The 20607-nt window shown below is 41.9% G+C and overlaps 1 protein-coding gene across 3 annotated transcripts in view; it reads left to right on the top strand.

The window, feature by feature from the left end:
* The window catches only part of LOC120997030 (auswaprin-a-like), a 133959-nt gene that overhangs the window by 56527 nt on the left and 56825 nt on the right, over positions 1–20607 (top strand). The window contains exons 1-3 of one of the 3 annotated variants that reach the window (XR_005778038.1): positions 14080–14229; positions 18341–18484; positions 19894–20309. Coding sequence is in view for 1 of the 3 variants with exons in the window: in XM_040426941.1 (XP_040282875.1) it covers positions 14139–14229 (91 nt within the window). In the remaining 2 variants the exon portion in view is untranslated. Of the gene's footprint in view, positions 1–14079; positions 14230–18340; positions 18485–19893; positions 20310–20607 lie in introns of those variants that run through there. The other 2 variants (XR_005778040.1, XM_040426941.1) reach the window with 2 other exon arrangements.

The raw sequence follows: 20607 nt of genomic DNA, 5'->3' as shown, positions 1-20607 counted from the left end.
AATCCAGAAGGCACACCTGTAATGTTCAGAAGTAGTGCAGAAGCAGTTATTTTGATCTCATCTAGCTCTGACACGCCTGGGCTTCCTGCGAACCATCTTCTATGTCTCTGTTACTACGGACAGATCTTGCCTTACAACAGTGGACTGCAAATTAGGTGGAAGTGAGGCCCCTTGTGGCCATAACTTTACAGCTTAGTTTCAGGTGGATGCAGGCAGATTTAAAAAAAAAGGCATTTAGAAAGTTTCTATTTATACTATCCTTTAGTAAAATAAGTGAAATTGTGTGAAAGTACAGTGACTCTTTAACAAAAATGTATTAATCTTTCAGTCACTTCATTGAGTCCATATCGATTGATAGATTCCATCTTGCACTTCCCTCAATTGGGAAAATCTCAAAGCGATGGCAAGTGTCTAGGGTTCAGTTTATTAGAGTAACAGAAAAACAGCTGGAATCTTCCTTATGTCTTAAAGCTCTTGTCTAGGCAGGCCCTGCTTCCTTTCTGATGTTCCTTCCGATTTTAACTATTATACAACTCCTGTGTCGTGTGACCTACATACCACAAACACACTCAAAGAACCTTTTGCTTACCGCCGCATGATGATAAGCTCTTATCTGTAACCAGAGGTATAAAAACATCATGTTACATTACAAAAACAAGCCCATGATGCTACACGTAGAATTATTAATCTACTACAGGTATCTAGATCCTTACGATCCCCCAGTCTGTTCTTGTCTTCAGATGACAGAAAAGTCCTTTGATCGGGTGCACTAGGGAGTCCTGATGATCACACTAAATAAGATGGGTATTGAGGGGACCTTCTCGCAATGGGTTGCTGGTTTTCACTTGAAAACTTGTATTTGGAAAATGGGCTTTAGCTCAGAAGTATTGTTGAGCGAACCCGAACTGTAAAGTTCAGGTCCGTACCGAACTTTGCCGGAAAAGTTTGGGTTCAAGTTTGGTTTTCAGGCATTTAATAAAGCTTTTGAAAGGTTGCAGGGCAGCCAATCAACAAGCTTTTAAGCTGTGGACACTTAGAAGCCATCACAGCCATGCCTAGTTACGGAATGGCTGTGATTGGCCAGTGCATCATGTGACCCAACCCCTATATAAGCTGGATCACGTGTAGCACTGCCCGTCAGCTCTGAGTATTGCAGGGACAGGAATGAGCTGAAGCGAGGAGAGTGTTAGGAATCTGGCTATTTGTTTTGTGGGTGACCTATAATGATTTTTTGTGGGTGCAATACACCAACTTTGCACCCCTTATACAGAAATATAATAATTAATCTGGCTGTTTATTCTGTGGGTGACCTAAAGTGATGTTTTGTGGGTGCAATGCACCATCTTTGTACAGGTAACAAACACACTTTATCCAGCTCACCTCACTGGTCAGTCAATAGTCCCAACTCCTGAAGCCTTTTGGGTGTGTCCCAATTGCAGTCAGCATGAAAATAGAAAAGAACGGCTCCGGATTCAAATAGAGATCCTCTAAAACGTCTTCTTTATTAATATAAGTAATAGTACAGCAGACACATCCACCTGGTATACAAGACTTGTTGACGCGTTTAAGACACTTGGTCCTTAGTCGTAACAACATTTCATAATGAAACACTAGAATTTAAATGTACCATAATCCCTCCTCTCCCAAATCCGGGGGAAGGAAAAAGGTTACACCATTGGTTGCTTCATTAAATTAAACACCATTCACTTACACGCATCTAATCAGGTCGTAGATGTCTTTCACATTGTGCACTGGTATTTGTCCACCTTAACCCCTGGAAGTCCATGACCCTGAGGCACCCGCCACATACTCTAGGTCCTTTTAAGGTGGAGAAAATTTAGAAACCGCACAGTGTGAATTGCATGCTACTTATAAAAACATCTGGTGACAATTACTAATATGGCCTATCTCTATGTCATTGAATTTCCACCATATAGGTATCCACATGACCAACATGGAAAGATGATTATATACACACATCTCTTTCTTCATTTATAACACATGTTTTGACACATTTTTAATTGCTTTTTTCCAACTTTTTTCCCAACACATTTTTTTCTAATATTATTTACGGTTTACTCTTTTTGGATAAGTTATTGGTGGATGTACATTAACTCCTTCTTTAAATTCAGGCCGGCTGGAACCCTGCTATTCAGCCTGAAAATCCAAAACGCCCTTCGTAGGAGAAGTTTTTTTCGGTGGTCTCCACCCCTCAAGGGTACAGAGACCTTTTCAACCGCAAAGGCACTGAAAGTCTTGACCCTACGGGCTTGCACCTGCACAAAATGTCTTGCTGCATTGGAAATATTAATTGCATTGGGATTGCTGATATAATTTAAATGTTCCAGTAGCCTGTTCTTGAATTTCCGTATGGTGCTACCTATATACATCAAGTCACATTCAGTGCAACGGATAATGTAGACCACACCTGTAGTGTTACAACTAATGCAACTTTTGATTGGAAAACTACAGGAGTCCGAGTTTTCAAAAGATTGTAAAGGAATCACATAATTGCAGGTTTTGCATGGGTGGGCACCGCATTTTGCGAAACTTTTGTAGCTGAGCCAGTTTTGTCTCCTTCTACTATTGGCTTGTGTGTTAGATGTGAATAGGGACGGTGACAGGGAGCAGGACAGCGTAGAGGCCCTCCTTGGCACTATTTTGCAGCCAGATTTCAGTGCATTGTACAAAATTTCATCTTCATTTAGGAAAAAAGAAAAATATTTAATCACCAGTCCGCAAAAATGTTCCATTATGCCCCCTGGCTTCAAAATGTGCCCACGGAACAGGTCCAGAGAATCCACCGCAACTGCACTGACACAGCTATTTTCAAAGAACAGAGTAAAATAATAAAAGAACGCTTCCTAGAAAAAGCATATGAGAGTGAAAAATTGGAGAGATGTATAAAAGATACAATAGAACAACGAGAGGAGACCCCAAATAATCCAAAAATACCCAAAAACACTACTGACTTTCGTTTTTCGTTTATAACCCAGTTCACACAATGTTCTGGGGAACTAAAAAACACAATTAAAAGAAACTGGTCTATCCTGAAAAATTATCCAGTGCTTGGACCTGCAATTCCTGAACAACCACTAGTCATCTATAAAAGAGCACCTAATTTACAAAACAAATTAGTACATAGTGCCAACCGACCTGAGGATACAAATAAAAAAATATAAAACAGTTTTAATTGGTGTGGTTTCTGCATTGCCTGTAAAAATAGAAAAAGAACAGAAAGATTACAAAATAGTACTATAGTAAACAGTATTGTAAAAGGCAAACAATTAGAAGTAGTGGGAGAGATGACATGTCATAGCGAAGGGGTCGTATATGTACTGGAGTGCCCTTGTGGCTTCCAGTATGTAGGACGTAGTATCAGACCCCTTAAGGTCCGGGTGCAGGAGCACATAAGAAATATTAAGAAGGGGCTTGAAAGCCATGGCGTCTCGGCACATTATAAAAAATATCACCAAAAGAACCCAGCAGGATTAAAATTTATGGGGGTAGAACTAGTACAAAACCATTGGAGGGGAGGAAGCTTCCTAGAGAAAATTAATAAAAAAGAAAGTAAGTGGATATATGAATTATGTACGCTACAACCAGGGGGCCTGAATGTAGATTTTGACCTGCAAGCCGTTTTAAATTAGAAAAAAATTGGCAGAAGAATGAGTCCCATGTGATTTAGGACTTAAAGATCTGCGTTTTTTCCCTTTAGAACTAGGAGATACAAGTGTAGGGTTAAGTGAAGAAAAAAGAGAAGGCGTCTGGAGTAGCACATCAGGTGCTTGATTAACTCTAGCCTACCAAATAAAAAAAGAAGGGGGAGGGAGAGATGATGTGTGCCCCTGACGAAGCTTGAGGAGCGAAACCTTTGTCGGGCAAAGAAAAAGATACTGGGATTTTTGAATGCAAATTTTAAAGTGCATGTTTGTAAGTATGTACTAATAAACTTTTTAAAATAGTTATCGGAGCTTCACTATGGTAGGAGCCACTTGTATCCACAGAAAGTTTTAGTCAAAAGAAGTCTGGAATACTAGCAGACTCATCTGGTATGTGCTGGAATTAAGTCCGTGGTTGAGCCCTGTTTGGTGGTGTATATACGTGGACCTTCGCCGTGAAAAATCTAACCAGCTGCGGAGGACATCTTAGATACGCCTGTTGTTGGTGGAGTGCCGTGTAAGTACAATCTGTGCACTGCAGGGCAGCATAACCGTACGGATTTACACTATTATAATCTTTATAAGTTGCAGGATATCTACAAATAAGACATCTGCAGACCTCGGTACCTTTCCAAAAAGGAGAAGGAGAAAAAAAGAAAAAAACTGTTTCGTATACCATCTATTTATAACACGCGCGGTCCGAACCCTATATGTATATCATCATATAGGATCGGCAAGCACCCATTTATTATGGTACATATTTTACTGAATTGCTTGCTATATGTTATAGACAAAATCGGAACACGGTCCTGCCTCCTGTCTCTATGTCCATTCACATCCTTCACTTGATTCCTACTACTGCTGCTCCCACCCTCCTTCGACCCAAAGAGCATTTGGAATCTGTTCTTTTGCATGGCTATATTCCTACCTCTCTGCAACATCCAATCAGGGTAGTTTCTTGCCTTTAGCCTTTTGTCTACTACATTAAATTCCTCATTAAGGGACATGGGTGAACTTCAGTTCCTTGCGGTCCATATGTATTCCCCCACAGGGATCGCCTTTATGACATGCAGCGGGTGGTGACTTTTTGCATTTAAGATTGAGTTTCCTGCTATGTTTTTCCTATATGTTCGCGTGTGCACAATCTCATTTGGGCGTCCACAGAGTGTCAAATCCAGAAAATTAATACTAGATTCATTGGCTGAGCATGTAAAACGTAAGTTGTAATCATTATCATTTAGATAGGCCTGGAGGTCTGGGACGGCAGACACATCGCCCGCCCATACCATGAGCAGGTCATCGATGTATCTGCCGTACCAGACCAATCCAGGACCAAACGGATTGCTCAAATTATAGATGTATATTTCCTCCCAATACGCAATGGTCAAATTTGCCAGTGAGGGCGAGAATTTAGCCCCCATTGACACTCCGCGTATTTGGAGATAGTGCACACCATCGAACATAAAATAATTATGTATCAACAAGAAATCAGCAATCTCACATGCATAATCTATGAAACTGTCATTAAACCCTGTATATTTATGAAGGTGATATTCCATGGCCAATAAGGCGACCCTGTGGGGGATAGAAGGATACAATGCCACTACGTCTGCCGTGATCCATTTAAAATTTGTTTGCCATTTAAGATTGTACATGGCTCTCAAGACATCAGCTGTGTCTTTTAGGAAGCCCGGTGTACGCCTGACCAATGGTTGTAAGATGTTATCCAACCAATGGCCCAGGCGCTCCGTCAGGGATCCCATACTCGACACTATTGGGCGCAAGGGGGAGGGTAGACCTCCTTGTGGATCTTGGGCAGGGCATGCATGATAGGAGTCACTGGTGCATCCACGCAAAGATATCTAAATTCAGTCTCATCAAATACACCCATATCTCGACCTTTGTGGATCAATGCCATATATCTTTTGTTAAATTCTATAATTGGGTCCTTTGCTAGTTTTTTATACGTGGATGCATCAGATAACATATCCAACATTTGCTTGTTATATACCGCCCTGTCCAAAACCCCTACCGCCCCCCCCCCCCCATGTCTGCCATTTTAATCACAATCTCATCACACATTTGCAGCTCCGTAACAGCCTGAATCTGAGAACGGGTCAAATTGTCTAGTCCCCTGACTTCATTGGTATCTTGTTGTAACCGTCTTAATTCCTTCTCTAGTACTTCCTGGAATATATCTATGCTACCAGTGCGTGACATTACTGGGTAAAAATCTTCCAAATCTTTGGTAATAATTGGATCCTCTGTTGAAAAAACCGAGTCTGCTTTGGACTGGCGGTCCGGCATAGCAGAGAAGGCCATAATTAGACAGGTGCGCCAGTATACCAGTCAGTGGCGGTCTGCAGTGAATCATTCTTACAGCTGAAGTACAAGAGGTGAATAAAGCTCATCGGGGACCAGCGGTGTAGCACGGAGACAACACTCTATTTCAGGTAACAAACACACTGATACGGACCGCAAGGAACTGAAGTTCACCCATGTCCCTTAATGAGGAATTTAATGTAGTAGACAAAAGGCTAAAGGCAAGAAACTACCCTGATTGGATGTTGCAGAGAGGTAGGGATATAGCCATGCAAAAGAACAGATTCCAAATGCTCTTTGGGTTGAAGGAGGGTGGGAGCAGCAGTAGTAGGAATCAAGTGAAGGATGTGAATGTACATGGAGACAGGAGGCAGGACCGTGTTCTTTCCATGTTGGTCATGTGGATACCTATACGGTGGAAATTCAATGACATAGAGATAGGCCATATTAGTAATTGTCACCAGATGTTTTTATAAGTAGCATGCAATTCACACTGTGCGGTTTCTAAATTTTCTCCACCTTAAAAGGACCTAGAGTATGTGGCGGGTGCCTCAGGGTCATGGACTTCCAGGGGTTAAGGTGGACAAATACCAGTGCACAATGTGAAAGACATCTACGACCTGATTAGATTCGTGTAAGTGAATGGTGTTTAATTTAATGAAGCAACCAATGGTGTAACCTTTTTCCTTCCCCCGGATTTGGGAGAAGAGGGATTATGGTACATTTAAATTCTAGTGTTTCATTATGAAATGTTGTTACGACTAAGGACCAAGTGTCTTAAACGCGTCAACAAGTCTTGTATACCAGGTGGATGTGTCTGCTGTACTATTACTTATATTAATAAAGAAGAAGTTTTAGAGGATCTCTATTTGAATCCAGAGCCGTTCTTTTCTATTTTCATGCACCATCTTTGTACCCCTGACACAAAAATATAATAGTTAATCCGTCTAGTTTGGTGGGTGACATATTCCCATTTTTGGTGTGAGGTACACCTGCACTGCATATATGTCACGGCCTTTGGTTTGCGCTGTGACACTGTTGCCACACTTGCAGTTGCCCGCGGCAACGTGTTGCCGTGAGAGCATGCGGTGGCAGTGTCTTGGCCTTCTGGGTGATTGCCGTGACATGGTTGCCACGCATTCTGTTGCAGGTGGTAACATGTGGTGTGCACTTCCCCTTTAAGTGGCTTCCTTCCTCTGTCTGGTGTTGGAAGGGTTAACTCCCTTCCTAGTGTTTTGTGAACACTGGGTTTGTGTGTGTGTGGATGTGGCTGCTTGGGCTATTTAACCTCTGCTGGATGCTTGAAGCTGGGGGGTTCCTCCAGCCTTGGTGTATGCTGGTGGTTCTCTGTTCCTGGCTTTTACCATCTGTCCAGTGAGGGCCTCCCTTGTGGTCATCAATGTCATCCCGGTGTCTCCTTCCCTTCCTGTCCCTATTTTGTATGGAGTGGGTTAAGTTCAGGGTGTTTGTATGTCTAGTTTGGTGTTACATGTCTGGTGGTGTTTGGTGTCATGTTTGCTAGACATTCCCCTGTCTTATGTTTATTGCAGCTATGGTGTCCTGGGTCCCTGTGTGGTTTGTGGTGTGTGCTGTGTCCTTTAATGTTGGTGTGGACACCAGCACTTGTGCACGGGTTCCAGTCAGTGTGTCTGTGGCAGGTAAGTGTTTTATGGGTGTCGCTTACCTGCCATCTCCATATGCTGTATGTGCTCCCCTCTCCTTGCAGCCTGGCCTCAGATAGACACTCCTGTTCCTCCATGACTGGGATGAACAGGTCGTCTCTTCCCTGCTCCTTGGTGAGGGATTACCAGGGCGACTTAGGGTCTCTAGGAATCCTGAGTATGAGTCGTCCTACCATCGGGGTCCGCTCATACGGTGAGGAGTCAGGGAGAGGATGAGGGACGCTGTAGGAGGTGACCTGCTCCCTTATTACTCCTTTTGGCCAGGCTGATCCCCTTTTACCCTTTGACACCGCACGGTGGGGGGTTTCCCCCACTTCCCGTCGTGACAATATGTGACACGGAAATAAATATAGTTAATCCGTCTGTTAGTTCAGCCGGTGACATATACCCATTTTTGGTGTGAGGTACACCTCCACTGCATCCGTGACAGGGAAAATATTATAGTTAATCCGTCTGGTAGATCAATGTGTGACCTATACCCATGGTGGAATATCCTTGTACGATCATTGTCCACCTATGGTGTAAACACCAATACATGTGGGGGAGAACCAATATCATCCGGATATCCTCCTAATATGCAACACAAACAACGGCCAATCCGGATAGGAAGTAATAAATATATATCTTTATTAGTACATAATACATAAAATATCAATTAAAATCAGTTGGAGGTGAAAATGCACATGAGGCTAAATTGCCACACAGGGGATTGCAGATGGTATAAACACCAAGGTATAATTCAATCTGACAAATAAAGTGCATAAGATCATAGCAAAGTGCCAAGAATCAAACTACAAATGGGTAATAGACCTAAATAATCTCCACATACGATGAATATAGCTGTAAAAAATCTGTGTCTCAAACGTCCCGACGCGCGTTTCGCCTATTGCTTCATCTGGGGGAAGTGGCACTGCTGCACTACAACATTTTTTGTGACTATGGCATTATTGTACTTCATCTGGTTTGCAGAGTGCTGTTGCATTGTCTTTTTTCACTGTATTCCTAATAGACATAAACTAATTTGCAAGCTATACTAAGTCTGCTAATACGGAGATTCATATCATATATGTGCACAGTAATTATTGATAAGTCCTGCACATCGGTTTGGAGGAATGTACGATCATTCATCTATAAAAAAACAGCCTAAACTCTGTGTTGGATGTTTTCCTTCCATGAACTGCTTCCGTCAGGTCCTTCCACAATATTTCTACTAGATTAAGGTCAGGACTTTTACTTGGCCTTCCCAAAACTTTTTTCAACCATTCTTTTTTCGAATGAATTGTGCACTTAAGGTCTTGCTACATGAATTTCCTAGATTTAGATACAGTCTGTGGATTGGTAGAGTCCAAACTCTTTGGAGATAGTTTTGTAATCTTTTCTAGACTTCTAGACGGAAATCTTCTCTGGCTCTGCCGTAAAAAAACGAATGCGTTTTGTGAGGAAACATAACTTTGACGTATCCATGTTCCATGTTCAATACCTGACGAAATTATGAATAGGAAAGAAATGTTCTGTATATTAAAAATGAAATACTCTGTCACCCTTGGGCCTCAATGAAACATGGAGAACAATTTTGACTAATTGAATTCAGTTTACAGCTTTTTCAACCATATCCACCCCTCCCCTTATTTAAGAAAATCCATCCCGGCAGTGCCGGGATAGACGGGCTGCAGAACAGGAGGGCAGTGATCTGTTTCTCCCTGCAGCCGGCATGTGCTGGGTGATATTAGCAGTGGGCTGATTAGCTCAGCTGCTTTATTGGTGTGTACTAGTGTTACTGACTTATGGAGCTCCGCATCTTGGGTCTATATGGTTCTGATCCAGGGACTTGGCGCTCTATTTTAACCCCTTTCTGGCCATACACCATTGCTAGTGATAGTCGTTTTTGGCTCTAGCTGGTTCCCTTTTTCCTGTATTGATATTTGTTCTCAGTGTTCCTGACCCCGGCTTGTCTTCTGACCACTCTCTGTCTCATATTTTGGTACTGTGAAGCCCTTCGGTTTCTGACCCATTTTGTATGACTCTTCTTTTGTGTTGTCTGTATTGTGTGTCTAGTTTGTCCTGTACTTATACCAGTGTAGGGACTATCGTCCAGTTGCAGTTCTGCCATTTAGGGCTTGCAAGTAGGTAGGGAAAACGGGCTGGGTTCTAGTTCAGGGGCTCACTGACCTTATCTGTCCCTACCTACAACGGGTACACCTGACTCTTCACTTCCTATGTTTAACCATTTGACCTATATGTAGCACAAAGATCTTCAAGAGCATCCATTTCCCTTATCTTACCAATTATCAACCACCCACTCAAGTGCATGACCCTCTTCCTCAATACTGATTACATTTCCTCAATATTACACCTCTTGCCATCCTGTATTTTCTTATTAATACACAATTCCTTGTGATCCGCCCATAAAGGGCCTGTCTCTCTTCTGCAAATATCATTTATTGTGTAGAGGAAGTCATTACAAATCAATTATTCAAGTATCGATTGTCCATATTGTCTCCTCTGCTGTCTGGATTCATTTTTCCGCCACATTATACACTGCTCGTTTCCATGGTTATGATGACCACAATGTAATCCAGCTGCGGTGGCCGTGCTTGAAAAAAAAGAAAAACACTAGTCTATGCCCATTCCCATGGACCAGACCACCAGAGAGGCTGGTGATTTTTCCTATAATGTGCAAGCATGACCACCACTTATGGATTAAAGGGTGGTCATAACGATGGAAATATACAGTGTATAATGTGATGGAAAAATTAATCCAGCCAGCAAAGGAAGCAAAATGGACAATCATAATACATTAGTAAGTGGCTTGTATTAACTTCCTCTGCATGATAAATCATTTGCTGAATGGAGACAATCCCTTTAAGGCCTCTTTCACGCGAACAATATGGATTCCGTCTGGATGCATTCAGGGTGCGTTCAGTGAAACTTGCACCATTTTGCAAACAAGTTCAGTCAGTTTTGTCTGCGATTGCGTTCAGTTGTTCAATGCGTTTTGATGCGTTTTTCACGCGCGTGATAAAAAACGGAAGGTTTACAAACAACATCTCCTAGCAACCATCAGTGAAAAACGCATTGCATCCCCACTTGGTTGTGGATGCAATGCGTTATTCACGCAGCCCCATTTATTTCTATGGAGCCAGGGCTGCGTGAAAAATGTAGAATGTAGAACATGCTGCGATTTTGCCCACAACGCAGAACTGATGCGTGAAAAACAACCCTCATGTACACAGACCCATTGAAATGAATGGGTCAGGATTCAGTACGGGTGCTATACGTTCATATAACGCATTGCACCCGTGCGGAAAACTCGCTTGTGTGAAAGGGGCCTAAGGTATTCTTGCTACGATCCACGTGCCCCTAATTCCTTAGCGCTTGAAGCGCGTCCCCTGTCCTTATAGTAACTCATAACGGAAAGAAAATAAATGCAACCTTCAATATATCGGATGCACAACACATACAGTCATTTAAAAACCAGAATTGGTAAACCCATAAACAGCATTATAAACTCAGAAGAAAGGAACTTGTCTTGTGCCGCAAAGCACTTTGTAAATATGCACCAAACAGACAAAAGTTCACGAAAGTTTATCGACCTAAACAAGGAGAAGACTGGAGGAGGGCTCTCCTCTGCCGTGAAGCCCACGTATGGGCAGTCGGTATCCAAATATTATTAAAAAAATTATTGTCTTATTTATGTTAACTCTTTGCCATTGGTCGTCATTCACATTATATTGTTGCATTCAATTGCATGTTGTTACAATCCCTTGTATGTTGTATGGCTCATACAGTTGTGTTCCAAATTCTTCAACCCCCAATGCTGTAAAGGGTTTTAGGGAATTTAGTGTACATTTGTAATTGTGTTCAGAATGAAATCTTACAAGGACTTTTTAAAGAACCAAATGCAACTAAAATGACATCAATTGTTTTTGTAATACAGTATTAAATGTTTTTTTTTGTGATTTCTTCATTGACACAATTATTCAACCCCTTAAAGACTACCACTCTTAAGAACAGAGGTTCATTCAAGTGTTTTCGATCAGGTATAGAAAACACCTGTGGATGTCAAGGAGCAGCAATCAAGCATAATAAGCACCAATTAGGCAGATGTAAAAGGACTGTGATACTCAGCTCCTTCTAGACATTTACTGGTGTGTTTACAAACATGGTGAAGTCAAGAGAATGGTCCAGGAAGACAAGAGAAGAGGTGATTTCTCTTCACAGGAAGGGCAATGGCTATAAGAAGACTGCAAAGATGTTAAACATACCAAGAGACACCATAGGAAGCATCATTCGCAAATTCAAGGCAAAGGGCACTGTTGAAACGCTACCTGGTCGTGGCAGAAAGAAGATGCTGACTTCGACTGCTGTGCGCTATCTGAAGCGCAAAGTGGAGAAAAGTCCCCGTGTGACTGCTGAGGAACTGAAAAAAGATTTGTCAGATGTGGGTACTGAAGTTTCAGCTCAGACGATAAGGCGCACACTGCGTAATGAAGGCCTCCATGCCAGAACTCCCAGGCGCACCCCCTTGCTGTCTCCAAAGAATAAGAAGAGTCGACTGCAGTATGCCAAAAGTCATGTGGACAAACCACAAAAGTTTTGGGATAGTGTTCTGTGGACTTATGAAACAAAATTAGAACTGTTTGGGCCCATGGATCAACGCTATGTTTGGAGGAGGAAGAACAAGGCCTATGAAGAAAAGAACACCTTGCCTACTGTGAAGCATGGTGGGGGGGTCAATCATGCTTTGGGGCTGTTTTGCTTCTACAGGTACAGGGAAGCTTCAGCGTGTGCAAGGTACCATGAATTCTCTTCAGTACCAGGAGATATTGGATGAAAATGTGATGCAGTCCGTCACAAACCTGAGGCTTGGGAGACGTTGCACCTTTCAACAGGACAATGATCCCAAGCATACCTCCAAGTCCACTAGAGCATGGTTGCAGATTAAAGGCTGGAACATTTTGAAGTGGCCATCGCAGTCACCAGACCTAAATCCGATTGAGAACTTCTGGTGGGACTTAAAGAAAGCAGTTGCAGCGCGCAAGCCTAAGAATGTGACTGAACTGGAGGCTTTTGCCCATGAAGAATGGGCGAAGATACCCGTAGATCGCTGCAAGACACTTGTGTCAAGCTATGCTTCACGTTTAAAAGCTGTTATAACTGGAAAAGGATGTTGTACTAAGTACTAAGATTGAATGTCACTTGGGGGTTGAATAAAACTGATAATGATGTGAGTACAGAAAAGACATTTGTGGTTATTTCATTATAAATGTTATATTTGTCTGACTTACAAGTGCATCTTTGGTTTAATTGTAAACAAGATGACTGAAATGATCAAAATCAATGTCAAACTGGCCAAAACATTCAATTTCAGTGGGAGTTGAATAATTTTGAAAACAACTGTATATGCACAATCCACGTTTCCATGTCGGGTTTTGTACCTTGCTGTTTTCCCCCCATGCCTTGCTTCTTTTTGTACTGAAACCTACTGTTTCTTTTATATTTTATGCCATGACTATGGGCGTCTTTGCCCGCAACGCGTCGGCTTTATGATTTTAATCTTCCTATGTCCTGAGCTATAATAAAGACATTTTAAATATTTTATAACGAGTGCTGATAAAACGTTGCTTTACTTATTGTGTTTCCTGGGATCCAGCCCTGTGTTCTTGCACCGTGCTACCTATGGAGGTGAGCTGATTCAAGTATTCGTATTTCTCCATATCTCATATATGTAAAGATGTAGTAGAGTTAACACTCATGCTTTCTGAGATTTCTGAGACGTGTTATCTAAACTAAGCAAACACCTTCAATTGTTTTTCAATGGCTTTTGTTTCAAGATAACACGATGATTTAAGAAATTTTAATTAAGAGTTTGAGTGCTAATGCTGCTACATCTGTATGACAAATATTCACCCAAATATTCGCGAAATATCGCAAAATTCTAATATTGCCCCTGCCGCTCATCACTTCTGTCCAATACCTTCTGTGTGTCAGGGCCAGAGATTTGAGAAATATAAGTGAAAATTAATATATTTTTTCCATCATTTTCATTACTTTTCATATAGAGGGTGTCTGCAGTGACTTGTGACATCTGTCCAATACCTTCTGTGTGTCAGGGCCAGAGATTGGAGAAATATAAGTGAAAAATACTATATTTTTCCATCATTTTCAATACTTTTCATACAAAGGGTGTCTTATTTTTAAGTATTATTATTTCTCTATATCTCATATATGTATGTTGTCTTGTAGATGTAAATAGAAATGTTCTTCCACCACCAAAGATACAAGATGTTCCTGGCAATAATTATCAGCCAGTCATAATTACAGTGGTATGTTCATATTAAACTAAAGATTAGGAAATCCAAGATTGTGGAAGAGTATGTCTCATCCTGTATCTTCTCCTCCCTTCCTTCTACATCTCTATAAATGGTGAGTCCTTCACCTAGATTGTTCATATCTCCATTGCTCAGCAGATATGGCACCGGTGACCGGCTCTCTCATTCTTCTCATTCTGTGCTGTGCAGGAGCATTAGCAGACAACCATGACAAACCACCACCACCATCAGGTAATCCTACAAAGCATGCTGACAAGTCACAAGGATTAGGGATGAGCAAACCCAAACTGCAAAGTCAGGGTTTGTACCGAAGTTTGGGGTTTGGGTACCTGGACCTGAACCTGAACCCGGACTTTGTCATTGAAGTCTGGGTTCAAGTTCGGTGTTCGGGTGATTTTATTATTTTCTGTTATAACATGGTTATTTCGGAAAATAATAGCATTCTTAAGACAGAATGCAAAACAATATGGCCATGTAGGGGTTGAACAAAAACAACTCACTTCATCCACTTGATCGTGCTACAGCAGCTTCTTCTAGCTTCACTGAACAGGACCTGCGATGTGCGCAATGACATCACTGTGCTCTCCCACCACGCATATCGCAGGTCTTTTGGGATCAAGTGGATGAGGTAAGTTTTTTTAACCCCTAAAAAGCCATATTGACCATGTTATATCAGAAAATAATAAAGTTAAGTTCGGGTCTCCATTGACTTCAGTGGGGTTCAGGTTTGAGGTCAAGTTCGGGTCCCGAACCTGAACTTTGACCTGAAGTTCGGCCGAAACTGGCAATCCCAAACTTCCACGGGTACGGTCATCCCTAAAAGGGATGAATAGAGAAGTGGCATTTAAATGGCATCTAATGGCTGTTTCACATATTTCAGTTGTGTCTGGCTACTTTCTTGTGCTGGATATAACTGATGACCAGGCTGAGAACCTGTCTGATGTCCATAGCTGCACTGAGAAATGTAGACTGCATAGTAAAAGGTCCAGTCGTGAAACTGATGCCACTAGACACAAAAAAAAGACCCCAAAGGAAGCTAAAGGGTCAGTTGTGCCATCACTTTTCCATTGAGGGCTTGTGTACTACTCTGGGAAAATGGAGTTGGGGGTGGGGGTGGGGGGTGAATATATGTGAAAATGTGTAAAGTCAAATTTGAAGGATTTTTATAAACTTGGCTCAGAGCAGGGGGTTGTATAAATTACAGGAAGTAATTTCACATTGATATCATATTCACAATACACATGACCACTGCTGCCAATCAATTGTCTTAGTGTTCATGCGCCACTCATGTGACTGGGATCAGAATGTGGCTCTGAAGATGGAGGACATATAAAAGGTAAGCATTGGGATTTTCCTTTAGTTTACACAGCCCCTGGCTCTGGTTCCGTTAAAATCTTGTAAATCTTTGTCGTGATCTCTGTCATCGTCTCCATCTCTTCGTTGTTCTTCCTCTTCCTCTATTTCCTTTAAGTCTATTGAGCGTCACAGTCAAGAATAACATGAATATTTTTTTCTTGGCATGATCAAGACTCCACTGGTTTTCCTTGTTTTCTCCTACAACCTTAAAGGCTGTGTACATATTCGGGGGTATTATTTTTATTATTGCATTGTACGTATTTTGAGCTAAAAATAGTTTTTTCAATTGGTCTTTATTAAAGAATTCTGTACAGAGCTGAGATGCTCTAGTAGCAGCTTCTGTATTTTCTCTCTTTTCCATTAGTTGGGGAGCTGGGGGACTCCTTATCTCTAATCTCTGACCTCATGAACACTCATTATAGCTCAGTCCTTATTTAACTGATAAGAATGTGCGTTAAGTAAGTGTTTATGACCTCTTAGTAGTTTAGAGATAAGGGTTATTAGTAGGGATGAGCGAACCTGAACTGTAAAGTTCGGGTTCATACTGAACATAGAGGTTTCGGACACCCGAACACTAACTTTGTCATGGAAGTCAGTGTTTGGGTTTGGTGTTAGGATGCTGAATAAAGTTTGTGGAAATCAACAAGCTTTTTAGGCTGTGGGCACTTCAAAGCCATCACCTAGTATTGCAGCACATGACCCGGCCTGTATAAATGCTGGATCACGTGTGGCACGCCATCCTGATCTAACTCATGTAGGGGCAGGAGGCAGCTAGAGTGAGGGACAGTGGTGCAGTCTGCAATGAGGTTCTGGGTGCAGTCTAAAATAAGGCTCAGCACTCCTGACAGAAATACTATTGTTCATCTAGCTGTTAGAGTTAGGGCTGATGTCTGACCTATAGCTAATTGTTGGGGTGAAATACATCTCTTTTGCATCCATGACACAGAAATATGGTTGGTCCAAGATTGTTATTTTTTATTTGTATGTATTTTATGTCATTTTAAGTCATTTCCCTATCCACATTTGTTTGCAGGGCAATTGTCCTGCTCTTAGCCCACTTTAGAGCCTTTTGCAGCCCTCTAGCCCTTTCTATGACCTTTTTACAGCTAAAGTTCGTTGAGGTTCATTGTTCGGGGTCAAGTTCGGAACCTGAGTCGAACTTTGAAACGAAGTTCGCCCAAACCCATCGAACCCGGATATCCAGCGCTCCGCTGATCCCTAAACACCAGCATTGAAAATATATTTTTATTCCCCTCCATTTACAGAGTGTGTTATTGCTCTCAATATCATCAATAGTGGGGAAATTAATGGAAACCATACTTAAGGAGAGGATTGTGGAACATCTAAAATCCCAAAGATGAAAAACAGCATGGGTTTACTTCAGGGAGATCATGTCAAACTAATCTTATTGATTTCTTTGATTGGGTGACTAAAATAATAGATGGAGGAGGTGCAGTAGACATCACTTATCTAGACTTTAGTAAGGCTTTTGATACTGTCCCACATAGAAGGCTTATCAATAAAGTGCAGTCTTTGGGCTTGGACTCCCATATTGTTCAATGGATTAGGCAGTTGCTGAGGGACAGACAACAGAGGGTTGTAGTCAATGGAGTATATTCAGACCATGGTCTTGTTACCAGTGGGGTACCTCAGGAGTCTGTTCTGGGACCCATATTGTTTAATATCTTTATCAGCGAAATTGCAGAAGGCCTCGATGGTAAGGTGTGTCTTTTTGCTGATGACACAAAAATTTGTAACAGGGTTGATGTTCCTGGAGGGATACACCAAATGGAAAAGGATTTAGGAAAACTAGAGGAATGGTCAAAAATCTGGCAACTAAAATTTAATGTTGATAAGTGCAAGATAATGCACCTGGGGCGTAAAAACCCAAGAGCAGAATATAATATCAGTGATACAGTCCTAACCTCAGCATCTGAGGAAAGGGATTTAGGGATCATTATTTCAGAAGACATAAAGGTAGGCAGACAATGTCATAGAGCAGCAGGAAATGCTAGCAGAATGCTTTGGTGTATAGGGAGAGGCATTACTAGTAGACAGAGGGAGGTGCTCATGCCGCTCTACAGAGCACTAGTGAGACCTCATCTGGAGTATTGGGCTCAGTACTGGAGACCATATCTCCAGTAGGATATTGTTACTTTGGAGAGAGTTCAGAGAAGAGCTACTAAACTAGTACATGGATTGCAGGATAAAACTTACCAGGAAAGGTTAAAGGACCTTAACATGTATAGCTTGGAAGAAAGAAGAGACAGAGGGGAGATGAGAGAAGCTGCTAAATACATAAAGGGAATAAACAAGGTAAAAGAGGAGAGAATATTTAAAAGAAGAAAAACTACCACAAGAGGACACAGTTTTAAATTAGAGGGGCAAAGGTTTAAAAGTAATATCAGGAAGTATTACTTTACTGAAAGAGTAGTGGATACATGGAATAGCCTTCGTGCAGAAGTGGTAGCTGCAAATACAGTGGAGGAGTTTAAGCATTCATGGGATAGGCATAAGGCCATCCTTCATATAAGATAGGGCCGGGGGCTATCCATAGTACTTAGTATATTGGGCAGACTAGATGGGCCAAATGGTTCTTATCTGCCGACACATTCTATGTTTCTATTGCTCAGAACTAGTGCACTTGATGGCCCCATGTACAATCCAAGAGAAGAGAAAGTCAGTGAATTACATGTATATTCAACCTGCATTTTCATAGTAGGGTGAGGGTGCAGTGGTTGTTGGAAGCCATATAGACAAAGCTATGGGGTGTCTACTGTCCTAAATGTAAACAGCATGATCTTCAGGTTTGGGTTTTATGGTTATAGTTAGGATCCTTCTGGAGGAGACAGTTCTGTCCATAGAAGGAGAAGAGACAACCTGACCAGCATGCTGATACCTGATATTTCTTACTTTTTGAACCTGGTTGATATGAGGTCCGTAACTGTGTGAAAAGCTTGTGACACATCAAAATCTTTAATTACAGAGAAACCAGGAAGATGCCCACCATCTCCACAAATATTTTGTAATCCAACTCTTCCGGATCGGTGCGCCTCAGACAAACAATGTACAGGAAACCAGAAGTGCTGCAGGCAGGGATGCAATAAAAAATGCAGGGTTCCCATCATTGGTGAGTACAATAGAAACCAAACTCAACAAGTAGATGGAGCAGATTATTAGACAGGATTTGGCACCTGGTGCAGGAGTCTGACAGAGCGGTGGGTAACTGACCAGCTCCACCTCATCCGCCAAAACCTGCTTTCAGACAAACACATCTCAGAGGTCTATTCTGCTTCACTGGTGTCGTCATATGATAGCTCCACAAGGTTCTCTGTGATCCAGAGCTGCACTCACTATTCTGCTGGTGGAGTCACTGTGTACAGACATTACATTACTTATCCTGTACTGATCCTGAGTTACATCCTGTATTATACCCCAGAGCTGCACTCACTATTCTTCTGGTGCAGTCAATGCGTACATACATTTCATTACTTATCCTGTACTGATCCTGAGTTACATCCTGTATTATCCTCCAGAGCTGTACTCACTATTCTGCTGGTGGAGTCACTGTGTATATACATTATATTACTTATCCTGTACTGATCCTGAGTTACATCCTTTATTATACTCCAGAGCTGCACTCACTATTCTGCTGGTGCAGTCACTGTGTACATACATTACATTACTTATCCTGTACTGATCCTGAGTTACATCCTGTAATATATTCCAGAGCTGCACTCACTATTCTGCTGGTGCAGTCACTGTGTACATACATTACTTATCCTGTTCTGATCCTGAGTTACATCCTGTATTATACTCCAGAGCTGTACTCACTATTCTGCTGGTGGAGTCACTGTGTACATACATTACTTATCCTGTACTGATCCTGAGTTACATCCTGTATTATACTCCAGAGCTGCACTCACTATTCTGCTGGTGCAGTCACTGTGTACATACATTACTTATCCTGTACTGATCCTGAGTTACATCCTGTATTATCCTCCAGAGCTGCACTCACTATTCTGCTGGTGCAGTCACTGTGTACATACATTACTTATCCTGTACTGATCCTGAGTTACATCCTGTATTATCCTCCAGAGCTGCACTCACTATTCTGATGGTGCAGTCACTGTGTATATACATTACATTACTTATCCTGTACTGATCCTGAGTTACATCCTGTATTATACTCCAGAGCTGCACTCACTATTCTGCTGGTGCAGTCACTGTGTACATACATTACATTACTTATCCTGTACTGATCCTGAGTTACATCCTGTATTATCCTCCAGAGCTGCACTCACTATTCTGCTGGTGCAGTCACTGTGTACATACATCACATTACTTATCCTGAACTGATCCTGAGTTACATCCTGTATTATACTCCAGAGCTGCGCTCACTATTCTGCCATTATCTTGATATCAGTTTCATTGATGTTGCTCTTCCAGTCACTCAGGATATGTAGTGTCGTTACTTTAGGAAAAGTCTTTCTATAGTTACATCGGGAAATCTAATTAAATGACAATTTTTTTCTCCAGAGAAGCCCGGGACATGCCCACCACCCTCGACAATGTGCTTACCTGTGTCACCCAATGCGTTACCTCCAAGATGTAAAGTGGACAGTGATTGTACAGGAAAACTGAAATGCTGCATCAAAACTTGTAGCCCAGAGTGCATCAAAGTGTAATAAGTGATGTGCGGCCGGCTGGATGCATCTCCGTCCCTCACAGCGGAGGACACATCGCTCATCAGCCTCAGTAATTCTCTCTTCTCGCGGCTTTTCCTTCTCTAGTTGCAGATAATCCTGGAGGTGACAGCGGTGAAGACACTCAGGGCCGGATCCGCTGCCCCAGGTGCTAAGTCTGAATACACCCCCATTAAAGGCAGATTTCTCCTCCTTCTCAGCGATCATAGTGACATTTATCAATGTAATAAAGCAGAAGATGAAAAATGAGACTGAGATGTATCATTGACCGTCCATTGTGATGCATTACATTATTACTGGTGGCCGAGAAATGTAATTCCTGCTGATTGACCCTGACATTAGACCCTGCAGTCTAGAGCAGGACGAGGTCCTGGTGGTCAGAGGTGAGGACTGAAGCTTAGGGTGTGGACTGGCTCCACCTCTAGCACGTTGTAGTCAGTTTAAGCTGGGAGATAGGAAGGAAGAGGGAGCAGAAACCATGTACTACTCTCTCCAGGCCCCAGTGTCAGTGACTCATAGATAAAAAAACGAGCAAACACCCAATATT

This window comes from Bufo bufo, chromosome 4 (genome assembly GCF_905171765.1).
Source record: "Bufo bufo chromosome 4, aBufBuf1.1, whole genome shotgun sequence".
NCBI lineage: Eukaryota > Metazoa > Chordata > Amphibia > Anura > Bufonidae > Bufo > Bufo bufo.
The sequence above is the reverse complement of the archived record's forward strand: the minus strand, read 5'-3'. Positions and strand labels throughout refer to the sequence as shown.